We start from the raw sequence: 19,043 nt of genomic DNA, 5'->3' as shown, positions 1-19,043 counted from the left end.
AACCAAACAGATTCCGTGGTAGAATGGGGATTAAACCTCTGATGGTGGTCCTCATAAAAGTTATGGCTGCACCATACGTTGTTGGAACTGGAGGTGCAATTCTTTTCCTTCACTTTCAGGTTGAGGTCAGACTAGGATTGGAAACTATCCTACCCTTAACTGGACATACTTTGACACAGCCTGTTTTTCTGACAAAATCTTTGAGTCTGGAAAAGCTCATGAAAAACAGAAAAAACCCACCCAGACCTGTCCTGTTCAATGTTCTTTGATGGATTATCCAGAGTGAAGGTGGACCTGGTTCAACTTCTCCGGAAAAAATTGCATTATTCATTAGTCATAATTCCACCAAAATAGCATATTCTTTGTTTAAACGACATCTCTGTTACTCTTAAAAAACTTCCATCAGCATTTGCTTTCATCGAGCCTATTTTTGACAAATCTATTGTTCAGTTGGATCCATATGATGAAAAACCAGAATCACATTTGTGGGATTCTTTCGGTCTCTCATGGAACCCCTCAGGTGGGATTATGAAATCGGAATCAAGCACTGTGTTTTGGTTCTATTGTATTGATGTAAGATCCATTCTGTTGGATTTGGAATCAACCAGTAACAATGAGACCCTTGAACAGCTGAAATCAAGTTTATGTTGACTATTTGGAGATCATAGAAGAAATTTTATATTGATCAATAGATCATCATTACAGTGATAGTCGGTAGAGGTATGCCTCTTTATTATTTCATTGTTGCTCTCATGTTTATCATTAACAGAACCATTCACGTAAGACTAGTTATAATCACCAACAAGTAGGATATCACCGATCATTGAACCACTTCTTACTGGAAAAGGATGACCGTCCAAGGTTATCTAAGAATGCGACTGCTGGTATATGCCCTTACAGCTCCAAGACCAGGTCTAGCAAGGCAGAAAAAGAACACCGAAAAATAATCACAATACAAATAGAATGAAATCAATATCAGAGGTTTGTAGCTTTTCTATGTTTTATTTATTTTTCTTCATACCATGATTCTTTAACGTGGCAAGGGATGGTTTCCGATCATCTGACCTGATGATCGGTTCTTTTTTTTTTTCGGACATTGGGTTATAAAACTTGTTATGAATTGGATCTGACTACCTTAATGTTAGCATCATGTGAATTTTGTCTAATGGAGAGTTCGTGGGGCTGCACAACCGGGGTAATTCATCCCCATTTCCTTAAATCCCCCAACCCGGGTGGCAGCGGGATTTGATTTTAGGCATATGTTACAACGAGTCAGAGACTACCAACTGAGCCACCATCAGTTGGTTTAACGTGGTGCTATTTAATGCTTATTTATCCCGGGGCATCATTCTTGTGTCGGTCCTTAGAATCTTAGCCATTTAATCATGCCTATAAGTCTATAACTATGGTTTGCAGCAGGACGGGCCTAGCACATGGTCTAATGGGTTTTATGTAAGTCCAGGCGTGGACCAGCCCACACTAATGAGATCCTTTCCAGTTTTTTTTGGAGAAGTATGGATTTGTCCGATGCAGATTTCTGATTTTCACTGCAGAGTTATAAATATTCAAAAGGTCAATAACCCACACTTTATGCACCAATGCCCGCTCATGAATTGGCAGTAGGAGTGTCATACTCTATGCACTAATGTCCACTCATGAATTGGCAGTAGGGGTGTCAATTGGACTGGATTTGGTCCAATCCGATGCAGTCCAATGTGAGTTCATTATAAATGGACCAAGTTCAATCCAATCCAATGAATGTTTTGGACTAATTTGGATCGGTCTAATTCAATATTTAACCATCCAATCTGTTCAAATTCACTTTGATATAAATTGATTTCAACCCAAACCTAGTGTATTGACACATATATTTTTATCTTATATCAATGGACCAGATATTGGTTTAATCTAACCCAGTCCAATATAAAGTTGTTATGGATGGACCAAGTCCAATCCAATCTAATAAATATTTTGGACCGGATTGGTCCAATCCAATATGCCTTATTGGTCCATCCAATCCATCCAAATTGATTTTGGACTGGATGGGGTCCAATCCAAAATCGGCCCATTGACACCCTTGATTGGCATCAATTCCAAGCTGGCACTTACCCCGATAGTACTTTGAGCCTACAAATTCTGACCCTGGGCTGATCGGTCATTCTCCCTTTTTCTGTTTTTGGTTTTGTTTTTTTAAAGAACCCCAGTAAGAATATAAAAGGAATATATCCTTGTTTATGATAAACACGAGTTCAGATCTGCTACCAACCCAACACTCCCAACATGTCTTAACTGGCAATTCCACTGTAGCCACACATTGGGAATATCTCATCATTAATGACAAGGGAGATGTTCCTAATGTAGATCTGCAATGGCTTGTAAGACAGTGTTGGGAGTGTTTTGTTAGTAGCCATATCCCTACCCAATGAACACATTTCATCATCTAGTCAGAGCCTTGCTACTGTGCAAACTGCAAAGCATGTAACGTGTGGCCTTAAAAAATAGGGTTAAGTACTCTGCAACCCAATGTAGAATTCTGAATGACAGCCCCCATAGTCTACTTGTAACCCCCCCTATAAACTGCATCCTGCCCATAAATTTGGCATCAATTCACGGTCAGGATTCATCCCCCAACCATTCTCCCTAAATTATACTAGTGTTCTATACACATGAATGTTGATACCAAAATGGGACCTGTTCCTCACAGTGCACCTCACACCGATCTCACAACCACATCCCACCAGTATCGAGAATATTTCCCCATGAATAATAAATACACATATGAGAAATATTCCCAATGTAAGACCAAGACATAATGTAAGGTCGATGTGAGGCACAATCTGAGTAGATCCAATCTCAGTGCATTGATGTTTTTTTAGGGAGAATGACTGATGAGTCTAAGCTAGAATTTTGTAGCCCCACCCTACGGGGGTGTAAAGGAAGAATGACTGATCAGTCCAGTTCAGAATTTGGTTATATAGTGTTTTACACACAGCATGGCGAGCAGCAGATCCGGGCTCTGGAAGACTGGAACTGGCTGCATGATTTGCGATATTTTTGTACTACGAACCATAGGGTGGGCGGAATTGGACGACCGAAAAGAAAAGGCCGGAGTGTGGTGTTAATTTGTACTTACAGTCGGCATCTGTCTTGATCCAATATTCCCTATTCCCATTGGAATCTCTGCCGCCAAGTGGCAACTGCGGTGGGGGATTTGATGGGCTTTCGCAGTGTCGAAGAAATCCTTCCTTGGAGATGGCACTCTGAGGAAATATCATGATGTCCTCTTCTAGGGGCATTTGATCTCCATTATTGTAGTCGTAGCTTCCACCTTTATCGTCAGGGATATCACTCTTCATCTCATTTTTATATAGCTTTCCGGGCTTTTTGCTGGTAGTCGAGCTTTCAGGATGAACTCTTCTGTGGAACATCTGTAGGATCTGGCAGCCAAAGAGTACACAAAAAATAAAAAGTTGAAAAAACTCAATTAACTGAGAGAGATCAAGATTACCAAATATATTATAAATTTCAAAGGTTACATATAGGAATATGAGATTTCCAGCCCAGGCCCCAGGGGGATGTTGGTACATGGTACTTGGTGGGGAGTTGAGTGCTGTCCTTACGGGTTGGCTCAATCCTTCTGTGGAACATCTTCGGATCATCTTCATTTCTGGTATATCATCGGGAAATGTGATGTGCCGTGGGTCGTTGTGGGGGATTGAATTGATCTCAACTAGCCGAGCCGGCTGAACGATACCGTGATCTGATAATACGCTATGTGGGGCCCGCCCAATATGCTGTTTGACCCAACCCAACTAACTCGTATAAGCAAGAAGCAACTAGCGTTGCTCACACAATGATGGTTTCTTTGAGAAGACATGACGTGTACCCAAATGATCGATCCACCCAGGAACCCACCCTCGACGAGTCAACTATGCACGGGCTAATGGCGATTGGCGCATAGACTGACTGAATGTGAAAGTGAATTGTGAAACCTCCTCCCCTGTACTTTCTGATTTGATAGGTTATATATCATTGTTGATTTCCAAGGTCCCCCGTCAGTGCAACTGCTACCAAGGTCCAAGGGACGGCCGGACGGGGAGGTCCATTATTCCTCAGAAAGTAAGAATTACCACCACCCCCGGGTACGGGAACGGGAAGGTCCAGGACCAGTAGTAAAGAAGTAAATGTACGCACCTTGTGGGTTTTCTTCTCCGCTGAAACAGGATCAGAGGCAGCAGCAACAGCAGTGGCAGGGTTCCTAGAACACGTATTAGATGTCCGTCGCTTAAGAATTTTCGTCATGAGATGATGACTGCTAGTACTGCCACATTTCTCGGCTATAGCTTCCTTCTCTGCTCGCTTCGCCTTCCTTTCACATTTTGCATCTGACGCTGAGTTACCTGTCGTTTTACTCCTATGAAAAAGCTCGCTGAGTGACATCCTATGTTGTTTTTTGGCCACCATAGTCGTTTCTGGAATCTTGATAGGAGAACCAAATAGATATTCTTGAAGTGGGCAGATTGCCATTGTGCTGTTCCCGTTGTTCTCGGTTGTTTTAGTACTAACATGACTGCTCCTCCCAGATGACAAATTGCATCCATCTTCCTTTACTTCGGTCACAAGGACTTTCTCTAACTCTTCGTTGATGAGCTTGAGATCACTCTCCGTCACCTCAGTTTCTTTTTCAGTTATATTCTCAACGGAGAAGGTGAAAACAGACGTTGTGGGGTCAGCGAGGACAGGGTCTGAACCAAAAGTCCCGATTGTGAGGAGTCCATCAAAGCGTTCGGCCGCTGCTGCTGCTTCCAAGTCTTCATCGACCACTGTTGTTTCCGATCCAGCGAAAGATTTCCGGCGGATCCGCTCTTTCTGAGACATCTGGTTTGATGATGATCGAGATCCGTTGTAACCTGGTTTTGTGTGGTAGTAGTATTGTGGTTCGTCGTCGGGTGAAGAAGGCTGCCCTGAAAGACAATAACAAGAGCGACCTGAAAATAGAAAGCAGGCACAAGGAAAGGAATTGGAATGGTGCTAGTAGAGCAGAAGACATTAGAACATTTAGAGACACAGAGACGAGACGGCCGCCTACAAAACAAAATGAAAAACGAGCAGGAGCAGCTACCACTGTACCAGTGAATTTTTAGAAAAAAAAAAAAAAAAAAACTTTTGCCTTTCATAAAAAGCAAACGGTCCTTTTCAGTTTTCACGGTCCGTCTGTACTTTCGTCAAAGTTTAATTGGGACACCATAACGTAAAATCAGTATCGTCCGGTTCCCGTAGATGATTTGGAGTACACCCCGGTGGCCGGTGGACATTCCAACTGGACCGGACCCTGTTCAAACTTCAGAGTTTTCTGCTTCTTGCAACCGCCCAACAAAAAACACGGACACGCCAGTGACAAAGTAGACCATTTGACGTTCCGAATTTAAAAACCAAGGGGGATGCCGTCCGTATTTCATTGGGCGGTCGCAAGAAAGTGCTACGACCACCGTCCGAGCAGATTAATGATACGCTCAACGACCAAAGCTACTGATGATTTATAAGCCTAGCCTGTTTCAGACTTTCAGTGGTAGCCACAAAAAGAAGAAGAGAGTGGACAGTACCGATTATAAAATCCTTGCTTGGTTCGTTATTATATTGCCGGAACTTACGGTGCATCCAATCTAATAACTGCGACAAAGAAGAAATAATGTAAGAAGGTTTAAAGAAACAAGCTCGGTGCTTGAAGAAATTAAAATGATCTAAACGGAAGAAGATAGATATCAGAAACCCGCCTTCATCTTGATATGCCTTCTTCTGAGTGGAGATGGGGGTTGGTTGTCTGGTAGCTTCGGTAGTAGGGATAGACGTTAAAGAAGAAAATAGGGATAGAACGAGGAGAGGGACATATGGATTTCAGACGCGAAACGGGGATGGGTTTGAACTTTGAAGGAGGAGTAGTAGGGCTTATATTAAAATAGAGGTAGAGGTAAAGGCGAAACTCAAGGAATGAATGGATTAACTTTGGGTAACAAGTTGCAATGTCAGTGTCGTATGATCAGTTAATGGACCCATATGTAGTTGATCACCATCGTCATCGTCATATAAGCCTTATCCCAACTATATGTCTATAGGGTCGGCTACAATGAATGAACATATAGTTGATGATGAGCTCAATAAAAGTATTGCATGGAGCTGTAAGACAGTAAGAGTAAGATGCATGGATGGATGGATGGGCCGATGGGTGGAGTAGGCACTAGAGAGAGAGAGAAACAAAGAGAAACATACAAGTTTTGGGTTGGTCCTTCTTTGTCAAATATCAAATCATGCGTCACCTGGGGGCTGGCTGGCACTGACTGCGGTTTTCTGGAGTCTGCACGAGTCTGGACCCTTGTGGGATCCTTTCATCCTATTCCCTATTTCTATTTCCTATGTGCGTCCATTAGCATTTCAGACGGAGACGGGATTATTATGTGCCGCAGACCGCAGTTGCACATCTGCATTAATCCACTCATAAGTCATAAACATACGTATCATGCTACATGGAAAAAGGAGAATATAGATTAATCTCATGGCTCTGCAACATATCTATCTATATATATTTGCATTATATATATACATGAAAGGAGTCTATCAGTCTTTCATGCTCACATGGTCTCCTGCCTACTCTTCTTTTTTTCTAAACGTGGTTCATTTATTTTAGTTTCAATTAAAATTTAAAAAATTATGATAAAACCTTCCTAAGTCTTAATTCTAGCTATCTAATAAAACCCATCATCTCCCTCTAATTAGGTCTTAATTGTATGTGCAGTTTATGTTTGTAACTTCTATCCCCTTTCCTAATAAGGCTACTTAAGGGAGTGCTTTTTGGCTTAAATGAGCTTCTAAAACAATCACTATTGGGAATTGGCTTTTTGAAAAGACACTTTTTAGTGTTTGGCTACTCACTAGCTTTTTTGTTCAAAATAGTTTATTGTATATGTAAAAAGTTAAATAGAGGGTTTTTTTTTTTATCTGTTTTTCAGGTGGGCTTTTTTTGATGCAAAAAACATGTTTTGAGTTTTTTGCCAAACGATTTTTTAAAGGGCTCCAACATGAAAAGCACAAAAAAGCCCATTTAAGAAGCACTCTCAATTCTCTCTTTTTAATATTTTTGAATTATATTCTTAATTTTTGTGATGAAGTAGCAGTATAAATTTGATGAATTGGATTGAGTCAATGGCCAATCCAAGCTAAGGCATAGACCTAGATCATGATCAAAGCCTAATAGCTACCACTACGATTATAAAACTAAAGCTACCTATGAGAAATGACGTTCTTCATTTTTTAACTTTTCATTTAGTTCAATATACATATTAGTTGCAATGTTGTATATATAATTTATTTCACTTCTCATATCTCATAATTACTTAAATTATTGTTGATCAATATTTAATAATTTTTGAAAAATCTTTCATAGTTTTCAAACACTTTTCATTAGATTTTTTTGCACAATTTTTTTTTCTAGAATCCCTCACCAATATTTAATTATTTATTCAACCTCATACATTGTATAAATTCACTCAATACTATCATCCATAAATAAGAAAGGCGTACGTGGGAAAATACACCTAATCGACATATATAGCTACTAGCCATGCACATGAGCATGAGCTTACTGCATGTAGAAGGGAAAACAAACAACCCCTACGAGCTCAGCATACGTACTTAACAGCATGGGGATATTTTCCCAACCAAAACGTGAGAACGAAAGATGTCGAGTTGATACACGATGAGAAAAGATACTACCAATGATGAGATTGAAATTTTTTTTTTTGACATCGATCAATCGGGGTCATGAAGATTCTAGTTGAGTTTCTTTTACTTTCTTTACTCCGATTCATCCTTCCCACCGACAGAGGTATTAGCTGGTTCTATCCATAATTGCAATGAATTGTGTAAATCAATTGACACGTAAAATCAGAGGGGCTGTTCTCTCTCTCTCTCTCTCTCTCCTAAACCTCCAACTTTTTCTCTTCCGCTCCATATGATATCAGGGACAGTTAAATGAGACACCTATGCCTAACCAACAAAAAAGGGAAGACATTGTGATGCCATCTGCTTATTGGCTGAAAAGAAAGAAATGGGGCTGAGAAGGCTTCATTTAAGGAACAATTAATAATGTATTAAGGATCAAGACTGGTTCATTTTTACTTTAGATTTGACTGTGTTCGTGAGAAGTAAAATGTAATTAATCTCCACCTTATGTAAAAGAGAACGAATGGTACTTCTCTACTTAGAGAGAATTGAGATAAGAGGAAGGTGGTGTAAATTTTGCATCAATTTTTAAAATGCAAAATTTTCACTGTTTACAAATGCAAATGAGAAAAAGAAAGTATAATTTTTTCATCAGGGGAGAGGGCAAATCATAGTTACAAACAAATTGATGCAAAAGTAAACAGGGTACAAAACTTTTTATCGGGTTAAGATTTGCATTGCAAATAAATAATTGTTAGCTGCCTGGAAATCTTGTACAATCAATAATCCAGGGGCTATGACGGAATTTGTCCTATTTTGTCAGCAGCTAGCGTTGCCTATGCTATAATTTCCATGAGATTATTGTTATTGTGATTTGAGGAATCAAGCAGACAAGATTGGTCGGCCAAGTAAAGCCCACTAGCATCTTTTAGAGCGATGATGATTCGAAAAAGAGAGAAAATGTTGCAAGCTTAGAGACAAAAGGCTACACGGCCCTTGTTGGATAGAGAGAGAGAGAGCGTGCAATGCAATTGCATGGAGCAAGGTTCATTATTTTTGGTGAAAGTTGATGAACTTACGTGGACCTAATTTCGGGTATAACTAAGCACATGTTCCAGGCCCATGGATCCAACGGGGTACATCCAAATTACTGAAACCCTAGGCTACTTTAGGCAGTTCTGTTTCTGAGTTTGGTACTCTGAACCTTTTGATCACTGTGTCTCCCATAAATAATCAATACTCTCCACTCTCCCATGCAAGTACCTTAGCTCCTTTGTTGTCGTCCATAATGCACTTTTATGTTTTCTCAATAATTATATGACCCCTCTAGGGTGAGAAACCAATGGATCAAGGGGTAATCAATGTGATGCACGGATCTAGTGCCAATCCAAGTGAACATGCATGCCAGTGTTTTGTATTGTTACAAGGTGGATTTTAGCTGAATTTTGCTGAATATTAGATTATTTGAGCTGAATTTAGCTTAATTCAAATTTGGTTTGACTCAAATTAAAGCTCATATATATTTAATTTGCAGCTTTGCCTTGATTTCAATATTGAATCGAAGTTTTATATGAAAAATTAAAAATTATACATGGCCGGCCCAGATTGAGATTTTTGCAAGCCAAATTCAAATGGTTCACAAATATAACTTGATTCATGTCCACCTCTATGTATCTATGCTTACATGCTTGTGTTCACACCAGATCTAAAGACTCATAATGTGATCATAACTTTGAAACGGCCCTTGAAATAAGTATGTGGAGCATTTAGGCCTCAAGGTAAGGGTTTTCCATCATAAGTGTAAATTATTTGGGGTTGACAATTGTAATGTCTATTAATTGTTATATCAGACCTTTGAAGAAGATTAATTCTTGTCAACTTATTCAAGGACTTCATCTAATAGTTTAAGCTTTTAGGTTGAATGGTTCTTTGAAATCATAGCCATTTTGATCAAGTGATTTAGTGTTCGGTCTTCATTACCCCCATTATAATTAATTAAGTTTTCATATAAGGTATGAATGAGATTGTACTTGTTTAGATTGATATATATATGCTTGATAGTCCAGTTCTGATTATTGAGCTAAAACAGTGAATCAACCATTTATGTTTTTCGCTTGATTTGATGTTCGATGATCATTTTCGCAAATTTACCCGTCCAAGAGTTTATTCCAACACCACGAAAATATTACAGATGCTGTCAACTTGTCATAAATGATCATTACTCAACATTACAAAGGAAGGGTGCTGATGATGCACTATCTGGAAGTTCCTAGTTGGATGATGACATGGACCTTAGTTGTGTAGCGAGCTAGACCAAGCTGCAAGATAGAGGATTAGAGAACTCAGGGTGGTTAACCCGGCAAGGTCGCTCCGATGCTTAAGTCAGTACTGGGTTGTGCGAGCTAAAAGTTTGTATGCTAGTAAGCTAGTGAGCAAATAATCGCGTGTACCCTGTGTCATTGCGGTTGATGCCTTTATATAGGCATTGTTTGGTGTAGGCTTCATGCACCGAGCTGAGGGCAACTCGACGAAGGGAGTAGATTGTTCCTTTGGCCCGGAATGACTGTTTGATGAGCTTGTAGTCGTTGCTTCAATCCTATTTGTTCCTCAGGTCGAAAGAGTTCAAGTGTTTGCAGCCTTACGCAGGACCTCGCAGTCTTGATTATCGGGGCATAAGAGCAAATTCATCCGCTCGAGGAGAGGTGGAACAGGTACCCCGAGGACATCTACCTTATTAGGGATGCGACCATCAAGGGGTTCTGCAATCCGACTAGTCTTTCCTTTGTTTCTCTTTCTTGTGCTGAATTAGTCTTCCTTTGTTTCTTTTTTTGTCCTTCTTTTTCTCTTTCTTCTTCTACACACCAATGAGGCTGAGGTGGAACAGTATGTACCCAACCTGTCTGCACACCGATGGGGCTAAACGCAAATTGTTTTTTATTCCGCCCGTGCCGAAGAGGCGACTGGGTCTTATGTTGCCCATGCCGAAGAGGCGATTGAGTCTTAAGTTTCCCATGCCGAAGATGCGACTGATTCTTATTCATGTTTTGCACTGAGGTCACTATTTGTTCAGTGCCGTGGCCCTTGGGCTCTGGGAGCGACTCATAGTCCACTCCCCATAATATTATTTAGCCGATGTGTGGCCTGACCTCTCTGCCTAAGCGGGTGGTCATTCTGTAGTAACTTCTCAAATGGTTGTTTCTATGTCACTCCGTGGGATTACCTTCTTGGGTGAGTGCTTGCGAGACCACAACATACATGCTCTGCCCCCCCTTGTGAGGGCTGTTGATACATAAAGTTGTTGTCGGCGTGAGTCGGCAGTTCGGGGCCACGGCTGCACTGCATCAGCCTCATAGTGACGCCGGTCATCCACTCCTACAAGAAGTCACTAGGAGCTTGACCTGCAGGGGTAGCACAACTGACTTTAGGTCACCAACTCGCACAGGAGCCTTGGAAGGCTCGACTTGCAAGGGCGTCCATGCAGTCCGTTGGCCACTGGCTCCTGCGGGAGCCACGAAGAGCTTGACTTGTAGAGGCGACCTCGCGAAACGGGGCTGATGAGGCCTTGTCTTGGCTGATTGCTATTGAGGATGAGTTGAGGTCGTTTTGCTGCTATCTACATCGAGCTTCTCCCATGCTCAGATATGGAAATTCATGCTTCATTTCATAGAATTTCCACGCTTCAATCCCGGCGGGAGTTGCTGATAGTTGTACCGTGGGGAGAGGGGTGTTCACATGCGGTAGCGGTATATTTATCTAGGGCACTGGGAATGCTGAGTTCGACCTAAATTTGTTTGATTGTCACAAGGGAGTTCTCAAGGTTCATCACAGATGCTCTTCACCCCAGTAATTGATATTCGTTCTGGATGTTGGTGCTTGTAAAAAATGTTTTTTTTAGTTCATAAAAAATGAAAATTAGAGAGTGAAAACTTAAATTTTTAAAAGGCGAGATCTTAGATTTCTGGAAGATGAGGACTTAGCTTTTTAGAAGGTGAGAACTTAGCTTCTTGTAGCGTTTTCCACAAACGGCGCCAATTGATGATGTGCAATCTGGAAGCTCCTAGCTGGATGATGACCTGAACCTTAGTCGTGTAGCGAGCTGGACCAAGCTGCAACACAGAGGATTAGAGAACCCGGGGTGGCTAACCCGGCAAGGTCGCTCCGATGCTTAAGTCAGTATTGGGTTGTGCGAGCTAAAAGTTTGTGTGATAGTAAGCTAGTGAGAAAATAATCACGCGTACCCTGTGTCATTGCGGTTGGTGCCTTTATATAGGCATTGTTTGGTGTAGGCTTCGTGCACCGCATCTGAGATTTTCGGAAGGTCGTGCCTTACCGGTCCGAAATCCTTGGAGGTAACCGCTATGCACGTTGACCATCCTCCAGAACATTCGGTACGTGGGCCAAATTCAAAGAAATCTGGGAGTGTCGGGGTATGCACGCTGAATTTGTCAGCGAACACATCTCGCAAGTCACCGCCTGGTCCTCAGTTAGGTCAGCAAGCCCTCGAGAGAGGTTGTGCCTCGCGTTGAGGTCACTTCGGTGGGTGACGAGGTGCTGCATGTCGGCCCTGGACGAGGTGCTACAAGCCGACCTAAGTTGTGGTCGAGGTCGATAGGTCGGGGCGAAGATGAACTACGATCTGGGACTCCAAATCATTGCTTAGATGGCATCTGGGTGTTGTCCAGCTGTTTCAGGATGCCATGTGTCATGAGGTTATTGAAGGGTCAAATCCGCCCTCATCAGGTGCAACACATAGAACACATAAAAGTGCTACTTGCAAACTTAATTAATTAATATATGATAATGATCAATACCATTGATAATTACAAAAAAAAAACTTGCCAAGTCCTCGACAGCCATGTCCCCTCCAACTTTGTCATTCATTGTTCAGAGCTATCAATTTTAGATCTTTTACTTTTTTTTTATATATTTTAGAACCGGAGCGTAGGAGAATCTAGCTATATTTAGCTGTGCATTACTCTGCTCCTTCTCATGGAACGTATCTAATTAACTGTGGAACTTTGGAAAATGTATTCTAAATGGACGAGTTTGGTCTATGATGCCTCTTAATTTTCTTCGGTGGCATATGTATTTTAGGCTCCGTTTGGTAGGAGTATAAAAACATATATGTTCATTACAAATACAGACAAAATACACGGATTTACACTACTCTATAGATTTGTACTTGTACTCCTTCCAAACTGAGCCTTAGGCTGTGTTTGGGAAGAGTATAAATCCTGGTTCAATGTATATATGCATTCTTGTTCAGTTTTGTTAGTGTTTGGCAACAATGTAAATGTGTATTGACAATGATAAAAAAAGCACAAATTCTGAGGCATGTTTACACCCAAAATGAGAGCTAATTCTGCATTAAAAAAAGGAAGTAAACATTGCACTCAAAGTGATCAATGTTAAAAAATGTATGTTCCAATATTGGGGATTCATGTTTGCATCCATTACAACTAAAAGTCATTTGGCAAGAGAGTAAATTTATAAATACAAAATTAAACCAACTATGCATTTGTATGGACCCAAATGCACTCTGCATATTTGCATTTACATTTTATTTGTACTGTTTCCAAACGTAGCCTTAAGAATAGAGTAGTTGCTTTCAATATTTTAAGATTCTGATTGGAGTAAAAATTGGAATGCTCTCCAAATCTCGGTTTTATTGGTTAACTAGGCAGTTTTCCCGTCTAACCTACCAAAACCATCTCTATTTGCACTCTTTGCACTATTTTACTATTTGTCCAAGTTGAGTCTTAAAACCATTGGTTGCTTTAGTAAGCGGTAACAAACATATATAGATAGAATAGCAAAGGGATTGGGAGAGTGTGCATTTTAATTGTTTACGTGAAGTAGGGGGTGAGTAGGGGTGGATTCGAGTTGAGCCAAGCCGAATATCTGGTTATTCATCAAGCTTGGCTCACCAATAAATTATGAGGCTCAAGCTTGAGCTCAAACTTGATTCAAGCTACAAACTTGAGCTCGAATTCATCTCTAGTCAAAAGCTCATAAGTTCAAGCTCGATTTGGCTTGAGCTCGACTGTGAACCAAACATTTTATAAAAATAAAAAATTAAGAATTATAAAAATTATATATATAATACTTTTTATTTTATTTTATATATATATATATATATATACATGTATGTATGTATGTATACACATACAAATATATAAAAACTCAATTAAACAAGTCTCACCAAGCTTTATTGGACTTAAACTCAACTTAAACCAAACTAAATCAAACTTTTCACGAAAGAAACTCGAATAACTCGTGAAAAACTTGACTCATGGGTTGCGGCCACCCGACAGAGGTGAGGTGTGAAATACAATTCAAATCTCCAAACTCTAAAATTCTTGTAACGAATGAAGAGTTAAATCAATCAATTCCATGACAGATGATGAGGCAGAGTGAATGATTAGAATGTGAACGCCGGCCATATATAAATTGTAGGCTATATACACATATTTTTCTTTGCTAGTATGGGGTGTTATGATTGGTCCTACAGTTCCAAACACAGCTACCAATATTTAACTAATTTGTTCTCCAATTCTATTCTATTTGTTCATCTTTGGGATCATAAATTCTTCTACATACGCATGCATAGGTGATAAATCGGAAGATAAGAAAAAGATGATGATGTAAGGTGGCTGGTCTTGAGCAAATGGAATGAGAAGTCAAATTTGCATTGCCCTATTCACCATGATTCAAAAGCTTTCGCTTCAATTAAAGCAAATTGATTAGAAAGTCTACATCAGTGATAGGTAAAGGATGTGGACATTCATCTGGTTGAAGTGTCGAACAATGTTATGTGTGACACGAAGACTGTTTCTGCCAAAACAACGACAATGTAGAAAACGCACGAATGCTCTCAGCTCTCTCTCTCTCTCTCTCTCAAAGGCAAAAGAAGCCAAAACATGGACCGATCCTTCTCGGTGCATCTTCATCAACTCACTCGTCACTCTCTCTCTCTCAAAGGCAAAAGAAGCCAAAACATGGACCGACCCTTCTCGGTGCATCTTCATCAACTCACTCGTCACTTGGTCAGTGAATAAACACGCAAGGAAACAAACACAGTCCATCCCATCATCTATATACGTACATGGGCCTAACAGAAAAATCTTGAGGTGGAGCATTATTGTGTGTCCTTCAACAATTTAAGAATGCTAATGCCTTGATGGGCAATCCACGCGATGATGAGTAGTAGTCCAATTATGAAGCTTCTATTTTACTTCGCTCAAGGTTTATTATCATCCCATTATCGTGCATTATTGAATACTTGTGATACATTAGATAAAGATTTCAACCGATTACTAGGAGTGTTTATTACATGGTCTATGACAGTCAAATTGTACCGAACCAAATCGAAATTGGTGGTTTGATTTGGTTTGGTCTGAAATTTTCTCGTACTGCAAAGTCTGCAATTTATTAGTTTGGTTTAAGAATTTCTCCAAATCAAATCAAACCGTGAATGCCCTTATTAATCACATAATAGGGCTGGTAATATTTGACATGATGCATGAACATAACATGAAGTTGTTGGGTTTAGGTTCACCTTAATTATGTACGTGTTAAAATAGTACCAACATGTTTAACACAAATAATAAATGTCTCAATTTCAGGTTCACCCACCTAACTTGAAAATAGCCAATTTATGACCCAGAAATTCTATTATTAAATCATGGATGCATATTTGGATGAAATACTAATATAGTAGCTAAATATGGCATTGAATGGCGCTTTTATGAATTTGTCTAGATGGTAGATTACTGAATGTTTATTTTACTATTTAAATTTTTATATTGTTTAATTTAAATAGATTAATCATGTTGATTTTGTGATAATTCAGATTATAGGTCTCATTTTCAATATAGTATTCATATATCCAAATACCCCTATCTTGATATGACACAAGAACATAAATTGCCACTCCTAAGTATAGACAATAGAAATTAATTTATAATAGTAGGAAAGGAATCAAGGATTCAATCAATTCTGCTTCAAGGATATATCCACGTTTTTGTCCAATCTAATTTCTTTTTCACGACCTCGTTTTGTCTTATGGATTCATCATACTCTCTTACATGAATGGCCAAATTGATTTTGTTAGAGTGGTAGAAGAAAAAGAAAGAGACACTTGTTTATTCCTCTTTACTATATAATGTTTATATTTGCGTTGGCTTCTGCTTAGACCATAAAAAATAAATCAAAATATTTTAATAGTATCATATAATGTCAATTTTTGCAAATGATAGTTGTCTAAATGTATTAATCATTAAATCTAATTATTGAATTAAATCATTTAAAGAAATATGATTAAAAATTAAAAAAACCAAATGTATTTGATCTCTTTATCCTTTCCATCTAAGGCCTAGTTCGCTTTCACTTACTTGAGTGAGTTTACTTGGGTAAGTATTTCCTAGGCAAAAGTTTTCTAGATAAGTTCGGTTCTAACATTCTTGTGTGATATAACTTACCAAAATAAAGGGAGAGGTGTGATATCGATCGACCGATCGAGAGAGAGAGAGAGATTAGTTACCCGAGTAATTGAAACATGACCATCTAATGATCATGTTGTGCAAAAATTCCATCCATTAGAATGGTGAGAAACCAAATTTCTATTGAAACCCTAATGCTGAAATCACATGGGAGAAAATTCTGGATTGAATGGGATTTGGACGATGACAGATTTGATCTTTGGGGTCAAGATTCAATTCATTACCTGATTTTGAAGTCCACAATTTCAAAACTCAATGTTATGTTCACACCTAATCCAAATCTTCCTCAAAACGCTAGATGGTGCAACTTTGCTCCTTTAGTCTTGAATTCTTCTCTAGAAGTTACAACAACAAAGGTCCGACCTTTGTCACAACTTTGGGCAAGATTTTTAACCTAAAACAAACCTAGCAAAGTGTTAGAAAGAGTAGACAAAAGGGCTGGTCAAATGGGGTTCAAAATCCTAGTTAAAAGCTCTCACAAGGTGGAGTGGCCCATCTTCATGGAATCATATATTTAAGGCAATTTTATTTCTTCTCATCATTAAATTCTATTAATTAAATCCATACATAATAAATTAATAATTCCAATAAAATAAAAGCATACTTTTAAGATCTACTTGAAAAAAAAATAGTGTTTTCATCTAGGTAGTGGTAAGAAATTAAACCATTTCAGGTCAAATGGGCCAATCCATGTTCTCACAACTAAATAATAAAATTTAAAATAGATAAAATGAAAAAAAATATAAATTTAAAAATTTAAAAACATTTTTAGCATTTTATATTTGACATATTAAACAATAATAAGTATGATAAATAAGAAATGATTTTATTAATGATGGAAATGGAATATAAAATTTAAAACCAATTAGAAATAAAACTATTTTTCTATTCACTTATTAAATATACAAAATTAATTTTAGTATTATGAAAATAAATATTTTGAAAAATAAACTGAAAACAAAACAATTTTGTTCCCTCCCAATGGTGGGTAAGCAATTCATGCATTTTAGGTCAAATGGGTTAATAAATAATGTAATAATTAAATAATAAAAATATAAAACATATGAAATATATAATACGAACAATAAAAGAATTGGATATATCTAATATTGAATATTCATTATACTAAACAAAAACACATATAAAATGTAAGAAGTAATTTTATTAATGATGAAAATGGAATGCCAATTTTAAAATCAACCTATAAATGAAATGATGTCATGGTCAAATAATAAAATTTTTAAAAATAAAAATATAAATAATAACAAAAAAAATAAAAAATTAGGCATATATCTAATATATATATATATATATTCATAAAAATAAATATTGGGTACATTTCTAATATTATACATTCATTATCAATGATGGAAATGTAATATAAAATTTAGTGTCAACCTAAAAATCAATTTATTTTCCTTTTTTGGGTTGTGGGTTAGTGGTTTGGGTCAAATGCATTAACCGATGATATGACAATTAAATAATAAATCTTTAAAAAAATAAAAAATTACAAGTAATCAAAAGAATACATAAAAAATTATATATTAATTATGTCAAACAAAAATTAAGTATGATAAGTAAAAACTATTTATGTGATATAGATGATATATAATTTAAAAAAAAATCTGAAAGTAAAGCTATTTTCTTATCTAGATGGTGGGCCAATGATCCAACTTTTCAAATAAACTCATGATGTCACAATTGACTAATAAATATTAAAAGAAATAGAACACAAACAATGAAAAAGTACAAAATTCCATCGCATTTGGGAACATTTATAATGTTACATATTCATCATAATAAATAAAAATATTTGCTAAAATAAAATTTATTTTTATTTATGGAAAAATATAAAATAATAATAATAATAATAATAATAATAATAATAATAATAATAATAATAATAATAATAATTGTTATTGCAATTTAAAATTTCCACATGCAATGCATGTGAACATTTATTACAAGCATTTGAGTTTGTTTTTTACTTTTGTTAGTTTTCATTTTTTATCTTAATTATGATATATCTAAAATTCAAATAATTAATATGAAAAAATTTCTCATGTGCTTAATTACCAGTAAACACTAAAAAACATAACCGCTTGGATTTATGTGCATGAGGCATCTAGAGAAATGTACACCCTGTCATTTCTTGAAATGAAATGCTTATGTGGCATACTTTATGGGCTGTTAATCTGAGGTAGAAAGTAAGAAAAAATATTGTCCAACCAAACAATAAAAGCAAGAAATGTTTAAAGTAATAAAATGTCTAAAGTAGAGTTTTTCAAATAAATGTTTAATGCAATAAACACTCCACCTATAAACGCTCACGGAACCAAAGACATACTCAATAGAGAACTTTCTTGGAATCACTTGGTTTATTGACAACATAACCAAAGTCTTATTAGGCCTCTCTTATGAGCAATTGATTTATTGACCGAATAACTAGTGTTTTCTATATTGGTATAAAATACATAGAAATCTATAGAGTTGGCTTTGGTATGAATATATACGACGGAGCTACTAGTTGTAATAAGGATGAGAACAGATCCAAACACTCAAGTAGTTAGGCGTATATGTCTAGTTATATTATGTTTTGGACCAAGGCTCGGATGTCTCAATACAAATGATAGACTTTTTACCTGAGTACTTTTGATAGATTATTTTCTTTTCATTTTGTTCACTTATGAGTAGACCATGGCCTAAATAATATTACTGGGAGAGGGATATAAATTTTTTGATGCTAAAAAAGTAATTAATCACATTAAATACATCACATAATTCATGTTTCACAAAATGTACTCTCCAATCATGTTAAAAGCTTTA

At 37.5% G+C, this 19,043-nt stretch overlaps 1 protein-coding gene across 2 annotated transcripts; it reads right to left on the bottom strand.

Annotated features, from left to right (window-relative positions):
- Positions 1–42: 42 nt before the first annotated feature.
- On the bottom strand, positions 43–6,321 carry LOC104591766 (protein LAZY 1-like). Of its 2 annotated transcripts, none has more exons than XM_010250777.2 (5): positions 5,775–6,321; positions 5,604–5,670; positions 4,195–4,964; positions 3,134–3,437; positions 43–914 (listed from the first exon to the last, which is right to left on the bottom strand). In XM_010250777.2, the coding sequence occupies exons 1-5, from the start codon at positions 5,778–5,780 to the stop codon at positions 895–897; spliced, it is 1,167 nt and encodes a 388-aa protein (XP_010249079.1). In that variant the 5' UTR covers positions 5,781–6,321; the 3' UTR covers positions 43–894. The 2 variants fall into 2 exon arrangements, with proteins under 2 accessions (XP_010249079.1, XP_010249078.1); XM_010250776.2 differs by having other exon boundaries at positions 4,195–4,988; positions 5,775–6,307.
- Positions 6,322–19,043: the final 12,722 nt, after the last annotated feature.

This window comes from Nelumbo nucifera, chromosome 4, assembly GCF_055504915.1.
Source record: "Nelumbo nucifera cultivar China Antique chromosome 4, China Antique-T2T, whole genome shotgun sequence".
Lineage (NCBI taxonomy): Eukaryota > Viridiplantae > Streptophyta > Magnoliopsida > Proteales > Nelumbonaceae > Nelumbo > Nelumbo nucifera.
This window is presented reverse-complemented; position numbering and strand designations above follow the sequence as displayed.

Bases quoted from the DNA above. Each gene is read 5' to 3' on its own strand.
- LOC104591766 (XM_010250776.2), bottom strand. The intron at 3,438-4,194 runs GTGCGTACATTT...TTTGGCTGCCAG, and splicing joins CGGAGAAGAAAACCCACAAG to ATCCTACAGATGTTCCACAG. The intron at 915-3,133 runs GTAAGTACAAAT...CTGCCTTGCTAG, and splicing joins GATCAAGACAGATGCCGACT to ACCTGGTCTTGGAGCTGTAA.